Source organism: Oncorhynchus mykiss, chromosome 9, assembly GCF_057628025.1.
Source record: "Oncorhynchus mykiss isolate SJ-2025 chromosome 9, ASM5762802v1, whole genome shotgun sequence".
NCBI lineage: Eukaryota > Metazoa > Chordata > Actinopteri > Salmoniformes > Salmonidae > Oncorhynchus > Oncorhynchus mykiss.
The window spans coordinates 25,706,716-25,723,680 of NC_143030.1; the positions used below are offsets into that span (position 1 = coordinate 25,706,716).

A 16,965-nucleotide genomic window follows, 5' to 3' on the forward strand; every position below is an offset into this window, starting at 1 on the left:
CCTATATTGTGCGCTACTTTCGACCAGAGCCTGTATGTAAAAATACCTCTCTCTCTCCCACCCCCCAACCGTCGTACCTGGTCCTCGGCCCCCGCTAGTCTGGCCGCTGCCCCTGGTAAAGGTGGAACTATGGATAGAGGGGTTCTGGCTCTTCTGTTTCAAGCCGCCAAGGCCCAGCAGGGCATTCAGGTTCTCCCTGGTCAGGTCCAGCTTCTTGGGGCCTGGAACTGTAGACTCAGGCGCTGGGTGGTCGGAAAGGAGAAGAGGATGAGAAAAATCAGGGTTGGGATCAATTTTATCAATCCCAAAAAGCAATTCTTAGGTATTTTGTAATGCAATGCCATTAGCTTTTCAGTAAATTCCCGAAAATATCCCCAAAAATGTAAAATAAATACAAAAAAGTGGAGCGCTACCCAGTTAACAAAATGTGTGATAACATTTAAATGGTCGCTCTTTCTTCTTAAGCTCGTCTGTTGCCTCTGAAGGCAACATGGCAACGTGACGACCTGAGGCGAGGCCAGCTCAGCGAGTTAGAGGGAGGATCATTAAGGGGGATAAATCCCACCCCACCCCAAACATATCCAAATGTTTTTAATCCCCACAAAGAAATGTTCAGCTTTTGTCATCAACAACTTCCTGCCATTGCCAACAGCAATGAGTATTATGGTTGAGGTTGACGTCAGAAATAAATAAATCATACGAAAAAAGAAGTGGGCACCCGAGTGGCGCAGCGATCTAAGGCACTGCATCTCAGTGCTAGAGGCGTCACTACAGACACCCTGGTTCGAATCCAGGCTGTAACACAACCGGCCGTGATTGGGAGTCCCATAGGGCGGCGCACAATTGGCCCGGGTTTTGCGGATGTAGGCCGTCATTGTAAATAAGAATTTGTTCTTAACTGACTTGCCTAGTTAAATAAAAAAGCCTAGTGGTTAGAGCGTTGGACTAGTAACCAGAAGGTTGCAATACACTTAAACATCCAACTAGAATTGCTCAATTCCGACAGCTATCCCAAGATTCACAGCTTTTCCAGAAATCCCAGTGGAATATTCCTGTAATCAGGAGGCAATTAAGCAGGACATTTTGGAAGTGATGACACACAAACTTGTTTTAAAGTGCAGCACGTATTTGTAGAGTTATAGTCACTTTGGTTAATAGGGGCGGCAGTGTAGCCTAGTGGTTAGAGCGTTGGACTAGTAACCGGAAGGTTGCAAGTTCAAACCCCCGCGCTGACAAGGTACAAAAAACTGTTCCTAGGCTGTCATTGAAAATAAGAATTTGTTCTTAACTGACTTGCCTAGTTAAATAAAATAAATAGCACGTCTTTTCTGGTTATCCACAGTCTAGACACTTGACATGAATGTCTTCAAAAGACACCAAAATTCCATCCCAAACAGACCCAATTGACCCCATCACTTTTATGTACACACTGCAACGTGTACTGTACAACGTATTTTTTTTTACGATTCTCACTCAGACTGAATGTGGTGGGGCTGACACTTAATAAAAAGCTATTCATGGTCATCTGGCAGGGGGCTCACAGTTTGACCAAAATATTTCAAGGATGTTCTGGTCAAAACTTTTAAGAACCACTGCTCTGTGGCAGTGGCAATCATTTGGTTAAGTGTGCATTTCAACACACGCCATCCAAAAAAAAAAAGTTAACCACAGTCACACCATTGGCAACACTTGCTGACATTACTTCCAAATGGCTGGTGCTGCAGAACTCTACTCTTAGAAGAACGTATTGGCTGAGAATTTACTGCATGACTTAAATATAGCACCCCCTTGTTAAGCATGAATTAAAAGAAACTATGTTTTATAAACGTGGTATGTGGTTCCTTGGAATTGGTACAGATGAAGCTGAGGAACGGTGGTTTAACCAATTTGGAAAGGGGGACCGTTTTAATCTGGTCTCCAAAAGACCTAGACCAAGAACAAATTTTGGTCTCAAGTTGTCTCAAGTCAAAGATCATTAGATAGACTGCATCTGCATCGCAAAAGCACATCTTGGTTTTGACTTGGCATTCTGAAAAAAAACATTTTCTGCATGATTTTGAATTGTAAATTGAAAGCAGTTATTCCCCTCAATGTGCTGGAACGTTCCCATGACTCTAGGGTTAGTTGTGTAGTTCTTCCCATAAAAGGAACGAAAAGAGAATGTTCCTTTGTCCGATGTCTTGTATACCTTGGACGTCTCCGTTGACGGGGGTCTTGTAGCGGGAATGATCGCAGTTCTGGCGCGAGGCGTCATCTACGGAGATGGCGCTGCCGTCTGGTTTGGAGTAGAATAGGAGGAGGGGCTGGAAGTGGCCTTTGATGCATTTGGTGGCAACGTCTTTCCACCGGGTCCCAATCTAGTTTAGAGGAGATGAGATATAGAGGTCAATATTGTGTGTGTGTGTGTGTGCGCGCACACACACACACGTCTGGAAGGCTGTTTGTCTGTGTACCACACACACACACACACACACACAAACTGGCATTTTCCCAATGTGACAAGAAGTCACCTTTGTCTTACTGGCAGCAACCAGTTTCCTCATCTCATTACCCTGAGAGGTCTTTTCAGAAGATGTGTTCTTTAGTGACAATATACATTACTACTTTTGAAGCTCCTGTATTTGAGCACCAGTTGAGCACCAGTTGCCAAAATCTACATTTAAAGAAGGTCCCCAAACCCTAGCTCTGTTCTGTGTACACCTTTCAGAAAACACTGATTCGTTCAAAATGGTTGACACAATACTCCGCTGCAAGTAATGTCGAATGCATTGTTAAAAATGAGACGCATGGATAGTGCACAAACAAAAACCTTGGAGGGATGATTTTGACACAATGCTTTCTGTGACGTTCTTTGTACCGCTACCCCAAAACATGCGCTGACCATAAACCAGAAGAAGCGCAATTGGATCCAAGCTTATTGCAAACTGTTCAGAGATTAATTTTACTTTTCTAATTCCACACAAAACTCTGATTGGCCAAGGAGGCATTGTTGTACACTGCATTTTCCCTTTGTCCTGGATCTTAAGTGAAAAATATGCACTGAAGCGGAGTCTCACAATCACATTAGCTGAGCTGGGCTAGGTGTGTGCCTCGCTAGAAAATGCCACAGAGGCAGACTGGAGGCTAACAGATGCTAGTGTGCTCCCTAATTAACCAAATGAACGAAGGGGGAGAGAGAAGCAGAAGGTAATACACAGTGAAAGAGGAAGAGAGAGAACAAAGAGTGAAGAGAAAGAACAAGAAAGGAAAGCAAAATGAGGGAAAAGAAAAAAGGATGGAGAAACAAAAGCTGGAAGAGGTTGCTTTGAGTTGGCATTTTGATGGTGAACACTTTTCTTTGCCCGGGACAAAACACAAAAAAGATATATATAGGAGAAACACTGAACCACTACTGCAACAATACAGCAAAAAAAATAATGAATGACAAGAATGATAGTCAACAAAACACAACCTGTAAAATATAAATATAGTGGAAGTTTTAAAAGCTATCCATAAACTGTAGGGCATGTCTGCTCGTTACTTGGTGTGAGGCAGTGAGAGAATGAGGAGCAATACAGCAGGTATATGGAGTGTTATTTAGCTGGCTAAGAGTGCTGTACTGTAGCCGTCCGTCCCAGTAGGGCCGAAGTGCACACACTGCATAAGCTGCTGATGGATTGACTAGGAGCCAGCCAGCCCCTGCACCGCAGTCCAGTCAAATGCACTGGACACACACACACCGTGCCGTTTATTAGCACACTCACTTATGCATGCGCACACACACAGTCATGCGCACGTAAAAGTCCAATTTCAACCACGAGTCATTTCAATATATTCAAAAAGTCCACTAAACAGTATATCTCAACTGTGGATGACTGATGACGCAATTAACTGCTTTAATAGTTTCCATTGGGAAACCCTAGTACACTACTACTGTACAGGTGCTGCTGCTGTGTGTGTGCGTACACTTTTGTGTGTGTACTTGTGAAAGCGTGTGTGTACGTCTCTCCCCCACACAAAAATAGTTATTAAAAGTAACACCCTTGCCTTTCTTGAACTAACACTTTTCCTTTCTTACTAGCTCTGACTGTGTTCATAGCTACTTTGAGGAAAAATGTACTAACTACGACTGTGATGCATGGTTGTCTCACCTAGCGATCTTAAGATGAATGCACTATTTGTAAGTCACTCTGGACAAGTGTCTGCTAAATGACTAAAATGGGGAAAAAAGGTGTCCCACTGGGCACAGACGTCAGTTCAATGTCTAGTTTTGATTTACACTGAACAAAAACAAACACAAAAATATAAATGTATGTAAAGTGTTGGTCCCATGTTTCATGAACTGAAATAAAAAGAACCCAGAAATGGTCCATATGCACAAAAATATTATTTTTCTAAAATTTTGTGCACAAATTTGTTTACATCCCTGATGGTGAGCATTTCTCCTTTGCCAAGATAATCCATCCACCTGACAGGTGTGGCATATCAAGAAGCTGATTAAACAGCATGATCATTACACAGGTGCATCTTGTGCTGTGGACAATTAAAGGCCACTACTTTTGTGACACAACACAATGCAGATAATTTAATGTTAATTTCTCTACCATAAGCCGCTTCCAACGTCGTCTTTGAGAATTTGGCAGTACGTCCAACCGGCCTCACAACCGCAGACAACATGTATGGCGTTGTGTGGGCAAGCGGTTTGCTGAAATCAACGTTGTGAACAGAGTGCCCCATGGTGGTGATGGGGTTATGGTATGGGCAGGCATAAGCTACGGACAACGAACAATTGATGGCAATTTGAATGCACAAAAATACCGTAATGAGATCCTAAGGCCCATTGTGAGGCCCATTTTTTTTAAGGTATCTGTGACCAACAGATGTATATTGGCGTCGGCTAATGGGATACTAATAAATACAAAAATCTGTATTCCCAGTCATGTGAAATCCATAGATTAGGGCCTAATCAATTTATTTCAATTGACTGATTTCCTCATACTGTAAACAGTAAAATCAATGAAATTGTGCATGTTGGGTTAATATTTTTGTTCAGTATACATTTGGTTGAGTTTGATGAAAGCAAAGAAGAAATACCCTTACGTTGATTACTTTTTCCAACACCAATTAGTTTTCCATGTTGATTCAACGTTATCGCCTTGATTTTTGGGGGGTTGATTCAACCAGATTTTGCCCAGTGGGTGTGTGTGTGAGCGAGCCTCCTTGTGTACGTGTCTGTGTGGGTGGTAGTGATTATAGCAGACTTTTCAACCCCGGGGGTGGTGAAGGGCGGTCGATGGGGCTCTTAGACGATAAAGACGGTGGTGATGGAGATAAGAGGTGGAGCGGGGCGCTCCTTGCTCTCTCTTAAAACTGCCTGCTTTTATCGGTTCAGACAAGTACATTTATGCACTGCGCTTTGAGTTGCTGCCTGGGGACAGTTTAGCTCCCTGTAGACTGCAGGTAGCCTATTGTATCTAAATCAGTTCATGGAAACCGTTCCATTGATATCAGATTGTGTTTCTATATTATTTAAATCGTCAAAGAACTATTCAAGCCAGTTACCAACGTAACATTACTTTAGTTAGTCTTGTTATAAAATGTATGTGCACGCTAGTGCATGTGTGTGTGTGGTCCGAGCTTCATATTGCACCACAGCAAAAGACTCAGGGGCTATGAGGGCATTGGGTGAGGTATGTGTGTGTGTTTGCTTACTTGCTTGGTGAGTGTGTATTTTGGTGTTCAAGACGCATCAGCGAGCTCTCACCTCTTTGACGGTGGCGTCGTCGAAGAAGACCCATTTGGCGGATTTGGTGTGGAAGGCAAAGGCACAGTAGTGGCGGCTGGAGTAACAAATCATCCCCACCAAGAGCAACTCTCCCTTTTTGGCGTGCTCGTCTGTCACCCGGTAGAAGAGCTGCGGACACATACACACGTTTCAATTACTTTATTTGGATCAAATGAGATAGAAATGACCAAAATACACAAAAACAATCCCATGCTGCCCACGAGTAACCTTGCCTGATGACTTACGTTAGCTGCCCGAACTAATGCCTAGGTTTTAGTTCAATGGACCAACACAGTCTTGCATTATGCAGCAGACCCGGGTTCGAACATTCTTAGTCACATATACAGCCCTTTGGCCAAAACTATCATGCTAGCATTTGGACAGCATAATTGCCCTTCAACTTGGACTGTTGGACTCGTTTGCATTGTACATTTCCACAAATCGAGCAGTTTCCATCAAGCTAATTCAGGCAATTATCAGTGTAACCAAAGCCTCCCACCAGTTTGAAAAGACCACTGGATGAAGAGTTTGTGAAATAACCTGTTTTTCCCAACCCGTATTTCCTGAATGGCCAGTTCTCTTTGGCTATGGGAGACAATGGATTCCTAGGAAAGGGGAGGTTTTCTCCAACACCCAGCACAGTCACATGAACAGTACAAGTATGAATCAAGACCTTTGTGGTACTTGGTGGGGCTTCTGCTAGACTAATCCAGTTCTGGAATGCACTCAAAACAAGGAGAGGGGCAAAGAAGAATCTGTGCCTGTAGTCTAAGGGGGCTGTTGTGTAATACGTTGGGCCTGTTCTGTGAGAGTTTGGCCTAGGTTTGACACAGGTCTCACAGAAGCTCATTCTGTGCCTGTAGTCTTCAAGAGGTAGAATTGCGCAATATGTTGGACCTGGCCTACAAGAGTTTGTTCTAAATTTGTAGTAGGTTTAACCGAAGCTCATTCCGTTTCTGAAAAAACAAACATCTTGAAGGAACAGGAAGTGTCAGCCAGAGTAGAGTGTTACAAATTAAACCTACTGCATGCCCACGCCAAGGACACTCTGTACTCAAACACAGTCCCAAACTCACACATGTACAGAAAACACACACCACATCTTCCACACACGCTATGTTCTCTTACACATACCACACACACAACCTTTCTCTGACTCGCTCTCTCACACACAAACACTGTGCCGTTCCATCGTGGCACGAAGGAAGCATTGACACGAGCTGGCCTGTGCAGCAGAGGCTTTTTGATCTGCGACATGGGCCAACTGGGCATCACACCGCATGCTGCTTACGCAACTCTCCGACTTACAGAGGGATAAAGACCCACTTTATTTCTCACATATGCTCCACGGCACCAAAATAAACAGACCCCAACAAAATCAGGGCAAAGAATGGCAGCTGTGGAGGCTCCAAAAAACAAACATACACACAAAAACACAAGACAGAAAAACAAATTGAGTAAAACCAGAATGAAGTGATTCCATTCATATTCCAAAACAAATTCACAACAGTGTATTGTTTTTGTTGTTTTTCCCTATTCACGTAATTTTGGAGTGGAGGCAGACATTTTGTTTTGATGCAATCAGTGCCTTGGCCAATTTAATCAGACTACTTGACTAATCTGTTTTAGTACGGGCTGACAGTCGAAGATTATTGTGATTCTTGGAATAAGACGTTTTTAAATCTCATGTGAAGGTTTTTGGCCATCTCAAACTTTCTTCACAGGTATTTGGCTTGTCCTCCATCAGAGATCCAACTTTGGATCTCCATCTTTTTGTGAGAAATTGCACTGGTCACTCGAAACATTAAAAAAAGTATTTATAAAGTATAAATCGCCCACACTTTAGATGAGGCCATATAAAAAGACGTAACTAATGACTATATTTATATTTACACTAGAACAACCAACGCATAATTTCAAAAACTTAATTTCAATAAAAACCTTGAACCAACCTGTCCCTGACTTTTCCTAAATGTGTGCTTTACACTCTAGCAGTACTTTCAGAAAGATATCATAGAAGGTCAAAATGAGCATATGCATATTTAACAGTACAATAGCCGGACCTCGAGGAGTACCAATAGCCACCAGTCTAATAAATCACTCAGTCTATGAAGAAAATATGTGAAAATATCAGTAGCCTAAACATCGGTATAAGCGCCAAGCGTGGTTGTGAATAGAGAAAATCTGCACAAAAAATGGAATTATAATGAATATACAGTTGAAGTCGGAAGATGACATTCACATAGGTCGGAGTCATTAAAACTTGTTTTTCAACCACTTCATACATTTCTTGTTAACAAACTATAGTTTTGGCAATTTGGTTGAGACATCTACTTTGTGCAATTTTTCCAACAATTGTTTACAGACAGTTTATTTCACTAATCACAATTCCAGTGGGTCAGAAGTTTACATACACTAAGTTGACTGTGCCTTTAAACAGCTTGGAAAATACCAGAAAATTATGTCATGGCTTTAGAAGCTTCTTCATTTGAGTCAATTGGAGGGGTACATGTGGATGTATTTCAAGGCCTACCTTCAAAATCTGTGCCTCTTTGCTTGACATCATGGGAAAATCAAAAGAAATCAACCAAGACCCCAGAAAAAAAACCTCCACAAGTCTGGTTCATCCTTGGGAGCAATTTCCAAACGCCTGAAGGTACCACGTTCATCTGTACAAACAATAGTACGCAAGTATAAACACCATGGGACCACACAGCCATCATACCGCTCAAGAAGGAGACGCGTTCTGTCTCCTAGAGATGGACGTACTTTGGTGCGAAAAGTGCAAATCAATCCCAGAACAACAGCAAAGGACCTTGTGAAGATGCTGGAGGAAACAAGTACAAAAGTATCTATATGCACAGTAAAATTATTCCTATATCGACATAACCTGAAAGGCCGCTCAGCAAGGAAGAAGCCACTGCTCCAAAACCGCCATTAAAAACAGCATATGGGGACAAAGATCATACTTTTTGGAGAAATGTCCTCTGGTCTGATGAAACATAAATAAAACTGTTTGGCCATAATGACCATCGTTATGTTTGGAGGAAAAAGGGGAACGCTTGCAAGCCGAAGAACACCATCCCAACCATGAAGCACGGAGGTGGCAGCATCATGTTGTGGGGGTGCTTTGCTGCAGGAGGGACTGGTGCACTTCACAAAATAGATGGCATCATGAGGCAGGAAAATTATGTGGATATATTGAAGCAACATCTCAAGACATCAGTTAAAGCTTGGTCACAAATGGGTCTTCCAAATGGACAATGACCCCAAGCATACTTCCAAAGGTGTGGCAAAATGGCTTAAGGAAAACTAAATAAAAGGTATTGGAGTGGCCATCATAAAGCCCTGACCTCAATCCTATAGAACATTTGTTGGCAGAACTGAAAAAGCGTGTGCGAGCAAGGAGACCTACAAACCTGACTCAGTTACACCAGCTCTGTCAGGAGGAATGGGCCAAACTTCACCCAACTTATTGTGGGAAGCTTGTGGAAGGCTACCCGAAAGATTTGACCCAAGTTAAACAATGTGAAGGCAATACTACCAAATGCTAATTGAGTGCATGTAACCTTCTGACCCACTGGGAAGAAATAAAAGCTGAAATAAATTATTCTCTCTCCTATTATTCTGACATTTCACATTCATAAAATTAATTGGTGATCCTAACTGACCTAAGACAGGGAATTTCTACTAGGATTAAATGTCAGGAATTGTGAAAAACTGAGTTTAAATGTATTTGGCTAAGGTGTATGTAAACTTCAACTGTAAGTGTTGATATGACAGGGGTCAAAAATAGTCTATTGTCAGTTATTGGGACAAATTATTTGTGGCCACGCTCGTGCTTACAGTATGGTCTTCATGCAACCATTGGATCTCATTTAGCTGTTATCCCTTGTCCTACAGTGCCTTGCAAAAGTATTCATCCCCCTTAACGTGTTTCCTATTTTGTTGCATTACAACCTGTAATTTAAATAGATTTTTATTTGGATTTCATGTAATGGACATACACAAAATAGTCCAAATTGGTGAAGTGAAATCAAAAAAAGAAATTGTTTCAAAAATTTCTAAAAAATAAAGTGTAAAAGTTGCGCTTTTATATTCACGCCCTTTGCTATGAAGTCCCTAAATAAGATCTGGTGCAAACATTTACCTTCAGAAGTCACATAATTAGTTAAATAAAGTCCACCTGTGTGCAATCTAAGTGTCACATGATCTCAGTATATATATACATACATATATACACACTCACACACACACACACACACACTGCGCAAAAAAATAAAGGGAACACTAAAACAACACAATGTAACTCCAAGTCAATCACACTTCTGTGAAATCAAACTGTCCACTTAGGAAGCAACACTGATTGACAATAATTTTCACATGCTGTTGTGCAAATGGAATAGACAACAGGTGAAAATTATAGGCAATTAGCAAGACACCCCCAATAAAGGAGTGGTTCTGCAGGTGGTGACCACAGACCACTTCTCAGTTCCTATGCTTCCTAGCTGATGTTTTGGTCACTTTTGAATGCTGGCGGTGCTTTCACTCTAGTGGTAGCATGAGACGGAGTCTACAACCCACACAAGTGGCTCAGGTAGTGCAGCTCATCCAGGATGGCACATCAATGCGAGCTGTGGCAAGAAGGTTTGCTGTGTCAGTCAGTGTAGTGTCCAGAGCATGGAGGCGCTACCAGGAGACAGGCCAGTACATCAGGAGACGTGGAGGAGACTAACAACTCAGCAGCAGGACCGCTACCTCCGCCTTTGTGCAAGGAGGAACAGGAGGAGCACTGCCAGAGCCCTGCAAAATGACCTCCAGCAGGCCACAAATGTGCATGTGTTTACTCAAACGGTCAGAAATACCACCCTCATGGAGTCTGAGGGCCCGACGTCCACAGGTGGGGGTTGTGCTTACAGCCCAACACTGTGCAGGACGTTTGGCATTTGCCAGAGAACACCAAGATTGGCAAATTCGCCACTGGCGCCCTGTGCTCTTCACAGATGAAAGCAGGTTCACACTGAGCACATGTGACAGACGTGACAGAGTCTGGAGACGCCGTGGAGAACGTTCTGCTGCCTGCAACATCCTCCAGCATGACCGGTTTGGCGGTGGGTCAGTCATGGTGTGGGGTGGCATTTCTTTGGGGTGCCGCACAGCCCTCCATGTGCCCGCCAGAGGTAGCCTGACTGCCATTAGGTACCGAGATGAGATCCTCAGACCCCTTGTGAGACCTGCTGGTGCGGTTGGCCCTGGGTTCCTCCTAATGCAAGACAATGCTAGACCTCATGTGGCTGGAGTGTTTCAGCAGTTCCTGCAAGAGGAAGGCATTGATGCTATGGACTGGCCCGCCCATTCCCCAGACCTGAATCCAATTGAGCACATCTGGGACATCATGTCTTGCTCCATCCACCAACGCCACGTTGCACCACAGACTGTCCAGGAGTTGGCGGCTGCTTTAGTCCAGGTCTGGGAGGAGATCCCTCAGGAGACCATCTGCCCCCTCATCAGGAGCATGCCCAGGCGTTGTAGGGAGGTCATACAGGCACGTGGAGGCCACACACACTACTGAGCCTCATTTGGACTTGTTTTAAGGACATTACATCAAAGTTAGATCCGCCTGTAGTGTGGTTTTCCACTTTCATTTTGAGTGTGACTCCAAATCCATACCTCCATGGGTTGCTAAATTTGATTTCCATTGATAATTTTTGTGTGATTTTGTTGTCAGCACATTCAACTATGTAAAGAAAAAAGTATTTAATAAGAATATTTAATTCATTCAGATCTAGGATGTGTTATTTTAGTGTTCCCACACACACACACCTGTTCTGAAATGCCAGAGTCTGCAACACCACTAAGCAAGGGGCACCACCAAGCAAGCAGCACCATGAAGACCAAGGAGCTCTCCAAACAGGCCAAGGACAATGTTGTTGAGAAGTACAGTTCAGGGTTGGGCCATAAAAAAAAATCAGAATCTTTGAACATCCCACGATGTACCATTAAAACCATTAAAAGATTGAAAGAATATGGCACCACAACAAACCTGCCAACAGAGGGCCGCCCACCAAAACTAACAGACCAGGCAAGGAGGGTATTAATCAGAGGCAACAAAGAGGCCAAAGATAACCCTGAAGGAGCTGCAAAGCTCCACAGCGGAGATTGGAGTATCTGTTCATGGGACCACTTTAAGCCGTACACTCCACAGAGCTGGGCTTTACGGAAGAGTGGTACATGGGTCAGATGAGACTAAAATTGGGCTTTTTGGCCATCAAGGGAAATGCTAATTCTGCCACAAACCCAACACCTCTCATCACCCCAAGAACACTATCCACACAGTAAAGCATGGTGGTGGCAGCATCATGCTGTGGGGATGTTTTTCCCAACGGCAGGGACTGAGAAACTGATCAGAATTGAAGGAATGATGGATGGCACTAAATACAGGGAAATTCTTAAGGGAAACCGGTTTCAGCCTTCCAGAGATTTGAGACTGGGACGGAGGTTCACCTTCCAGCAGGACAATGACACCAATCATACTACTAAAGCAACACCGAGTGGTTTAAGGGGAAATATTTAAATGTCTTCTAATGGCCTTGTCAAAGCCCAGACCTCAATCCAATTGAGAATCTGTGGTACGACTTAAAGATTGGAGTTGGAACCCATCCAACTTGAAGGAGCTGGAGCAGATTTGCCTTGAAGAATCCCAGTGGCTAGACATGCCAAGTTTATAAAGAGACTTCCAGCTGTAATTGCTGCAAAAGGTGTCTCTACAAAGTATTGACTTTGGGTGGGTGAATAGTTATGCACGCTCATGTTCTGTTTTTTTGTCTGATTTCTTGTTTGTTTCATAATAAAAAATATTTTACATCTTCAAAGTGGTAGGCATGTTGTGCAAATCAAAATGATACAACACCCCCCCCAAATATCCATTTGCCAACAAATACTTTCACAAGCCATTGTAACAGTCAGCGCAAATCTTCCTCACTTTCACTTGATTGCAACACTTCCCACAAATAAGTTGCTTGCAGGAGCTGCAGTTGAAACAGGTGTTGTGGGTTCTGTTCCGAGTGCATCTGCCCACCATGCAATTTCTCCTCCCCGGGAGCTGTGCGCAATTTGGCTCGGGCAATGGCTCCCGTTGAATCTTTGCTGCTAACTTGGCCCGAAATGTCGCTCACGTAGCACGTGTGCCAGACTGCTGATGAAGTCTTTCCTGCTCATGGTGTTCATGCACAGCTTGAGCAACACGTGTGATGATAACAGCTAAGTCAAGCATGTTGTAGAACACCGCAACAGGCCAGCGGCGAGTTCCTCCTTTCACCTAGCACAGCTGTGCAATCTAACCCGAAACATTATCCGGAACTCACTCACCTGCTGCCCGATATGGATCCTTTCTCAGATATGGAAATCTATTCAGCATGAATCAAAATAATAATCATCAGAATGTCATCACTGCCATCAGTCGTTTTCATTCAGATCTTGTAGCAACACTAACGCAGCATGTGCCTCCATTCATCTTGGTCTTACTATTGTAATTGAGGCACACTCTCACTGTGTAGCCTACTCCAAGTAGGAGTAGAGTAAATTGATAAAACCACTTGAATGCCAGTGGATTGATATAGGGTACACCGTTTTCAGATTATAATTACAATACATCAATACAATAGGATGGCCCGCCTCATTCTTCATTCACAATTGGTGATTAGGCCTACACAATTATGCATAGTTGTTTCTCCTCGCTCATCAACTCACCCATTTTTCCCAATCATACTATACTTCATTTATTTAATCTGCTGTTATGTGTGTGAAACTAGTTTCGGTAAAGGCTAGGTTCAGTTGAGGCAATTATCGGGATTATTATTAACTGAGCACGGCACATCAGCAATCAGAGAAGGAGCAGGAACCGGCTGATGGAAAACCAATCCAAAAATTACATTCCTTCCTAAAAACAGGTTATAACTACACCTTATGGAATAACAGGGACTGTGAAGACACACACACAGGCACGCATACACACAATAACATACGCACTATACACACATGGACTGTGTTGTAGATATGTGGTATTAGAGTAGTGGCCTAAGGGCACACACTTAATGTGTTGTGAAATCTGTTATGAAATGTAATGTAAATGTTTTTAATTGTATATAACTGCTTTAATTTTGCTGGACCAATGCTGCATTTTTTAATAGGGATCAATAATAAATACAAATACAGTGTGTTATATAGACTTATTTAGGAAAAGACAAGGACGAGGGGGACATGACTTTAAAAATGGCAGAGTATATAAACATTTACATTTATTTTGAGTCATTCTGATGCTCTCTGCCTTGCTAGTTTTCAATGTACACTGAGAATATCAAACATTAGGAACACCTTCCTAATATTGAGTTGCACCGTCCCCTTTTCCCTCAGAACAGCCTCAATTCGTCGGGGCATGGACAAGGTGTCATAAGCGTTCCACAGGAATGCTGGCCCATGTTGACGCCAATGCTTTCCACAGTTGTGTCAAGTTGGCTGGATGTCCTTTGGGTGGTGGACCATTCTTGATACTGTTGAGCGTGAAAAAGCCAGCAGCGTTGCAGTTCTTGACACAAACCTGGCACCTACTACCATGCCCTGTTCAAAGGTACTTTCACCATTGGAATGGCACACATCCACAATCCATGTCTCAACTGTCTCAAGGCTTAAAAATCCATCTTTAACCTGCCTCCTCCCCTTCATCTACCCTGATTGAAGTGGATTTAACAAGTGACATCAATAAGGGATCATAGCTTTCACCTGGATTCATCTGGTCAGTCTGTCATGGAAAGAGCTGGTGTTGTTAATGTTTTCTATACTCAGTGTACATAATCACAAAGAAATCCATTCATATTCCACTTAGGAAGGTCATGAAAAATATGACACAAAGCAATTTATAATTTAAAATAACAGAATAGCATGCTTTGAGTTTTATTATCCGTGCTTAGAAGCCAAGGCTATGGCTGTGCCATGCCAATCTATGGCTGTGCCATGCCAATCTATGGCTGTGCCATGCCAATGAAATCAACTTGTTCATTTAGCAGACCTGCCCTACCATAGTCAACAAACATTTTACAGTAAAAATATGGAATATATATATAATAATGGAATATAACAGAAGAAAATAAAGGATTGTTTTCCAAATGGCTATTGCTGATTGTCACCAGTAACCTACTCACATGAGGAATGCACGGCACCACGGTTATTCTTGGGAAAAGTTATATTTTGAAACGGAGACCATCCGCGGAATTTGTAGAGTTGTTTGGCATGAAGAGGTTCATTAGAAACCTTGGAATCTGCTCTTTCTGTTAGGGTATAGCAATCATAATGTCTGGCCTGCATGGACTCTATAGGATGATATGGAAGAAGTGCTATTTGGTACTCTCAAGTGCAGGTCATCAGTCCCTTCATTCTCGATTTGACAATTGATAATATTGTCACCCATCAGACTATTGTCAATTTAATCTTGTCTTTAGGCAAAAATGTATTATTTTGAATGCTAAATTATTTGAAATGTAGTTAGATGTAGAGTGGAAGGGCCAGCTTGGTAGGCAAGACTATCGCTTCTGGATCAATCAATACATTTGACTGATTATATTTGAACACAATGCATTCATTTGTCAAATTATTATGGATTATTTATACAATTGAAATATCATCGTCAGAAAGGCCATCAGGGCCATTCTAGTAGTTATGGAATTCCAGTGCTCTGAGTGTTAAATGGAGCAATGAATGGAGTAATGAATAATACATGAATAAACTATTTACTAATCCATTATAAATGCTTGGTTACATGGTGTTATTATAAAGCGCTACCCAACTTTACATACACTGAGAGTCCAAAACATTAAGGACACCTGCTCTTTCCATGACCTAGACTGACAAGGTGAATCCAGGTGAAAGCTATGATCATTTTTTGATGCCACCTGTTAAATCCACTTCAATCAGCGTAGATGAAGGGGAGGAGATAGGTTAAAGAAGGATATTTAAGCCTTGAGACAATTGAAGAGCCTTTGAATGGGGTATGGTAGTAGGTGTACTTTCATTGAACGAAACAAGAGTAGACCGACTGACATAGCGCTATCCTAATGAACTGAGCTTCGTAGTAATGTGCTTTTTGTCCCTGCTGGCTTGCTGTCCTTACCCCAGAAAGGTTGAGGTGTGGCCCCAGCGAGCGAATGACGTCCTCTGTGAGGTCTGACTGGTCCGAGTCCCACACGAAACCGATGGTGACGATCTCTGGAGAGTTCATTAGGACGCGGCGGATCTTGATCCTCTGGCCACAATTACTCTGATGACAGAGAGAGGGAAGAGACTTAACTAGGGGAGCAGAGCTAACTAACCAGCTTAACAAACTAAACTAAGCAACGTAACTAGCCAACTAAGTAACAAGAACCATAAATACAATTTCACAGTTGATCTTCTGTTGTCTTGCTAGTGATTTTCCGAATTTCCCCTTCTTAGTAGTTGTTTAGTGTGATGGAGATGAAGGTGCATCCTGACATGAATTTTCCATTGACATGCATGACTTTCTTAATGCTTGATGGGGCAGCCACTTACCGGACAGTTACGGGAATCCCCGATGGTACTGGCCGCTTGCAGCAGCTCTCCAAATGACTCCTCCCGCCTCTGATACACCTGTTGACTGAGAATGAAAGAGAGTGTGAGACAAGGAAATAAAGGTAGAGAGAGACAAAGCTAGAAAGCACAAAAGTCACTCAGTAACCCTACGAGGAACATAGAGAAATGTGTTCTGTGTGACGTCAGTTTCAAAACAATAAGCATGGCTTACCAGAGTGCAGTGGTGGAGACATAATGCACTAGCTCAGTGAAGGGCAGGGGGTCAGAGGATGCCCCACAGCTACGGCAGACAGACTTCAGAGGAGAGGGGAACAGGAACATAATACAGACACATGGCCGTTAGCTAGGCGCCGCTTAGCCACTGCCAAGCACTAATTATCAAGTCAGCGTGTCATTTCGCGAGGGGTAGTAGTTTGGGGATGGTTATGGGGAAATTACTACTGTGGGCTGTTTGTGAAAACTGTGATGGGAGAGAATGGAGTGTTTGTCAGAGTTGAGAGGAAAAGTGGCGGGTGTGTTGTGGTTTGTGTCCGGTCTTCAGACTTAATCTACTGCCCCCTTAACTTCGGGCCTTGAAGTCCAAAGCATTGCTGGTTTTCAGC

The 16,965-nt window shown here is 42.9% G+C and overlaps 1 protein-coding gene across 1 annotated transcript in view; it reads right to left on the reverse strand.

Moving 5' to 3' along the window:
• LOC110531744 (ubiquitin carboxyl-terminal hydrolase 53) overlaps window positions 1-16,965 on the reverse strand; it is a 64,899-nt gene that overhangs the window by 19,353 nt on the left and 28,581 nt on the right. The window contains exons 6-11 of the mRNA XM_036987590.2: window positions 16,575-16,657; window positions 16,343-16,427; window positions 15,927-16,073; window positions 5,744-5,893; window positions 2,189-2,357; window positions 78-242 (exon numbers count right to left, since the gene is read on the reverse strand). Of these exons, the coding sequence (XP_036843485.1) occupies window positions 78-242; window positions 2,189-2,357; window positions 5,744-5,893; window positions 15,927-16,073; window positions 16,343-16,427; window positions 16,575-16,657 (799 nt within the window). The remainder of the gene's footprint in view (window positions 1-77; window positions 243-2,188; window positions 2,358-5,743; window positions 5,894-15,926; window positions 16,074-16,342; window positions 16,428-16,574; window positions 16,658-16,965) is intronic.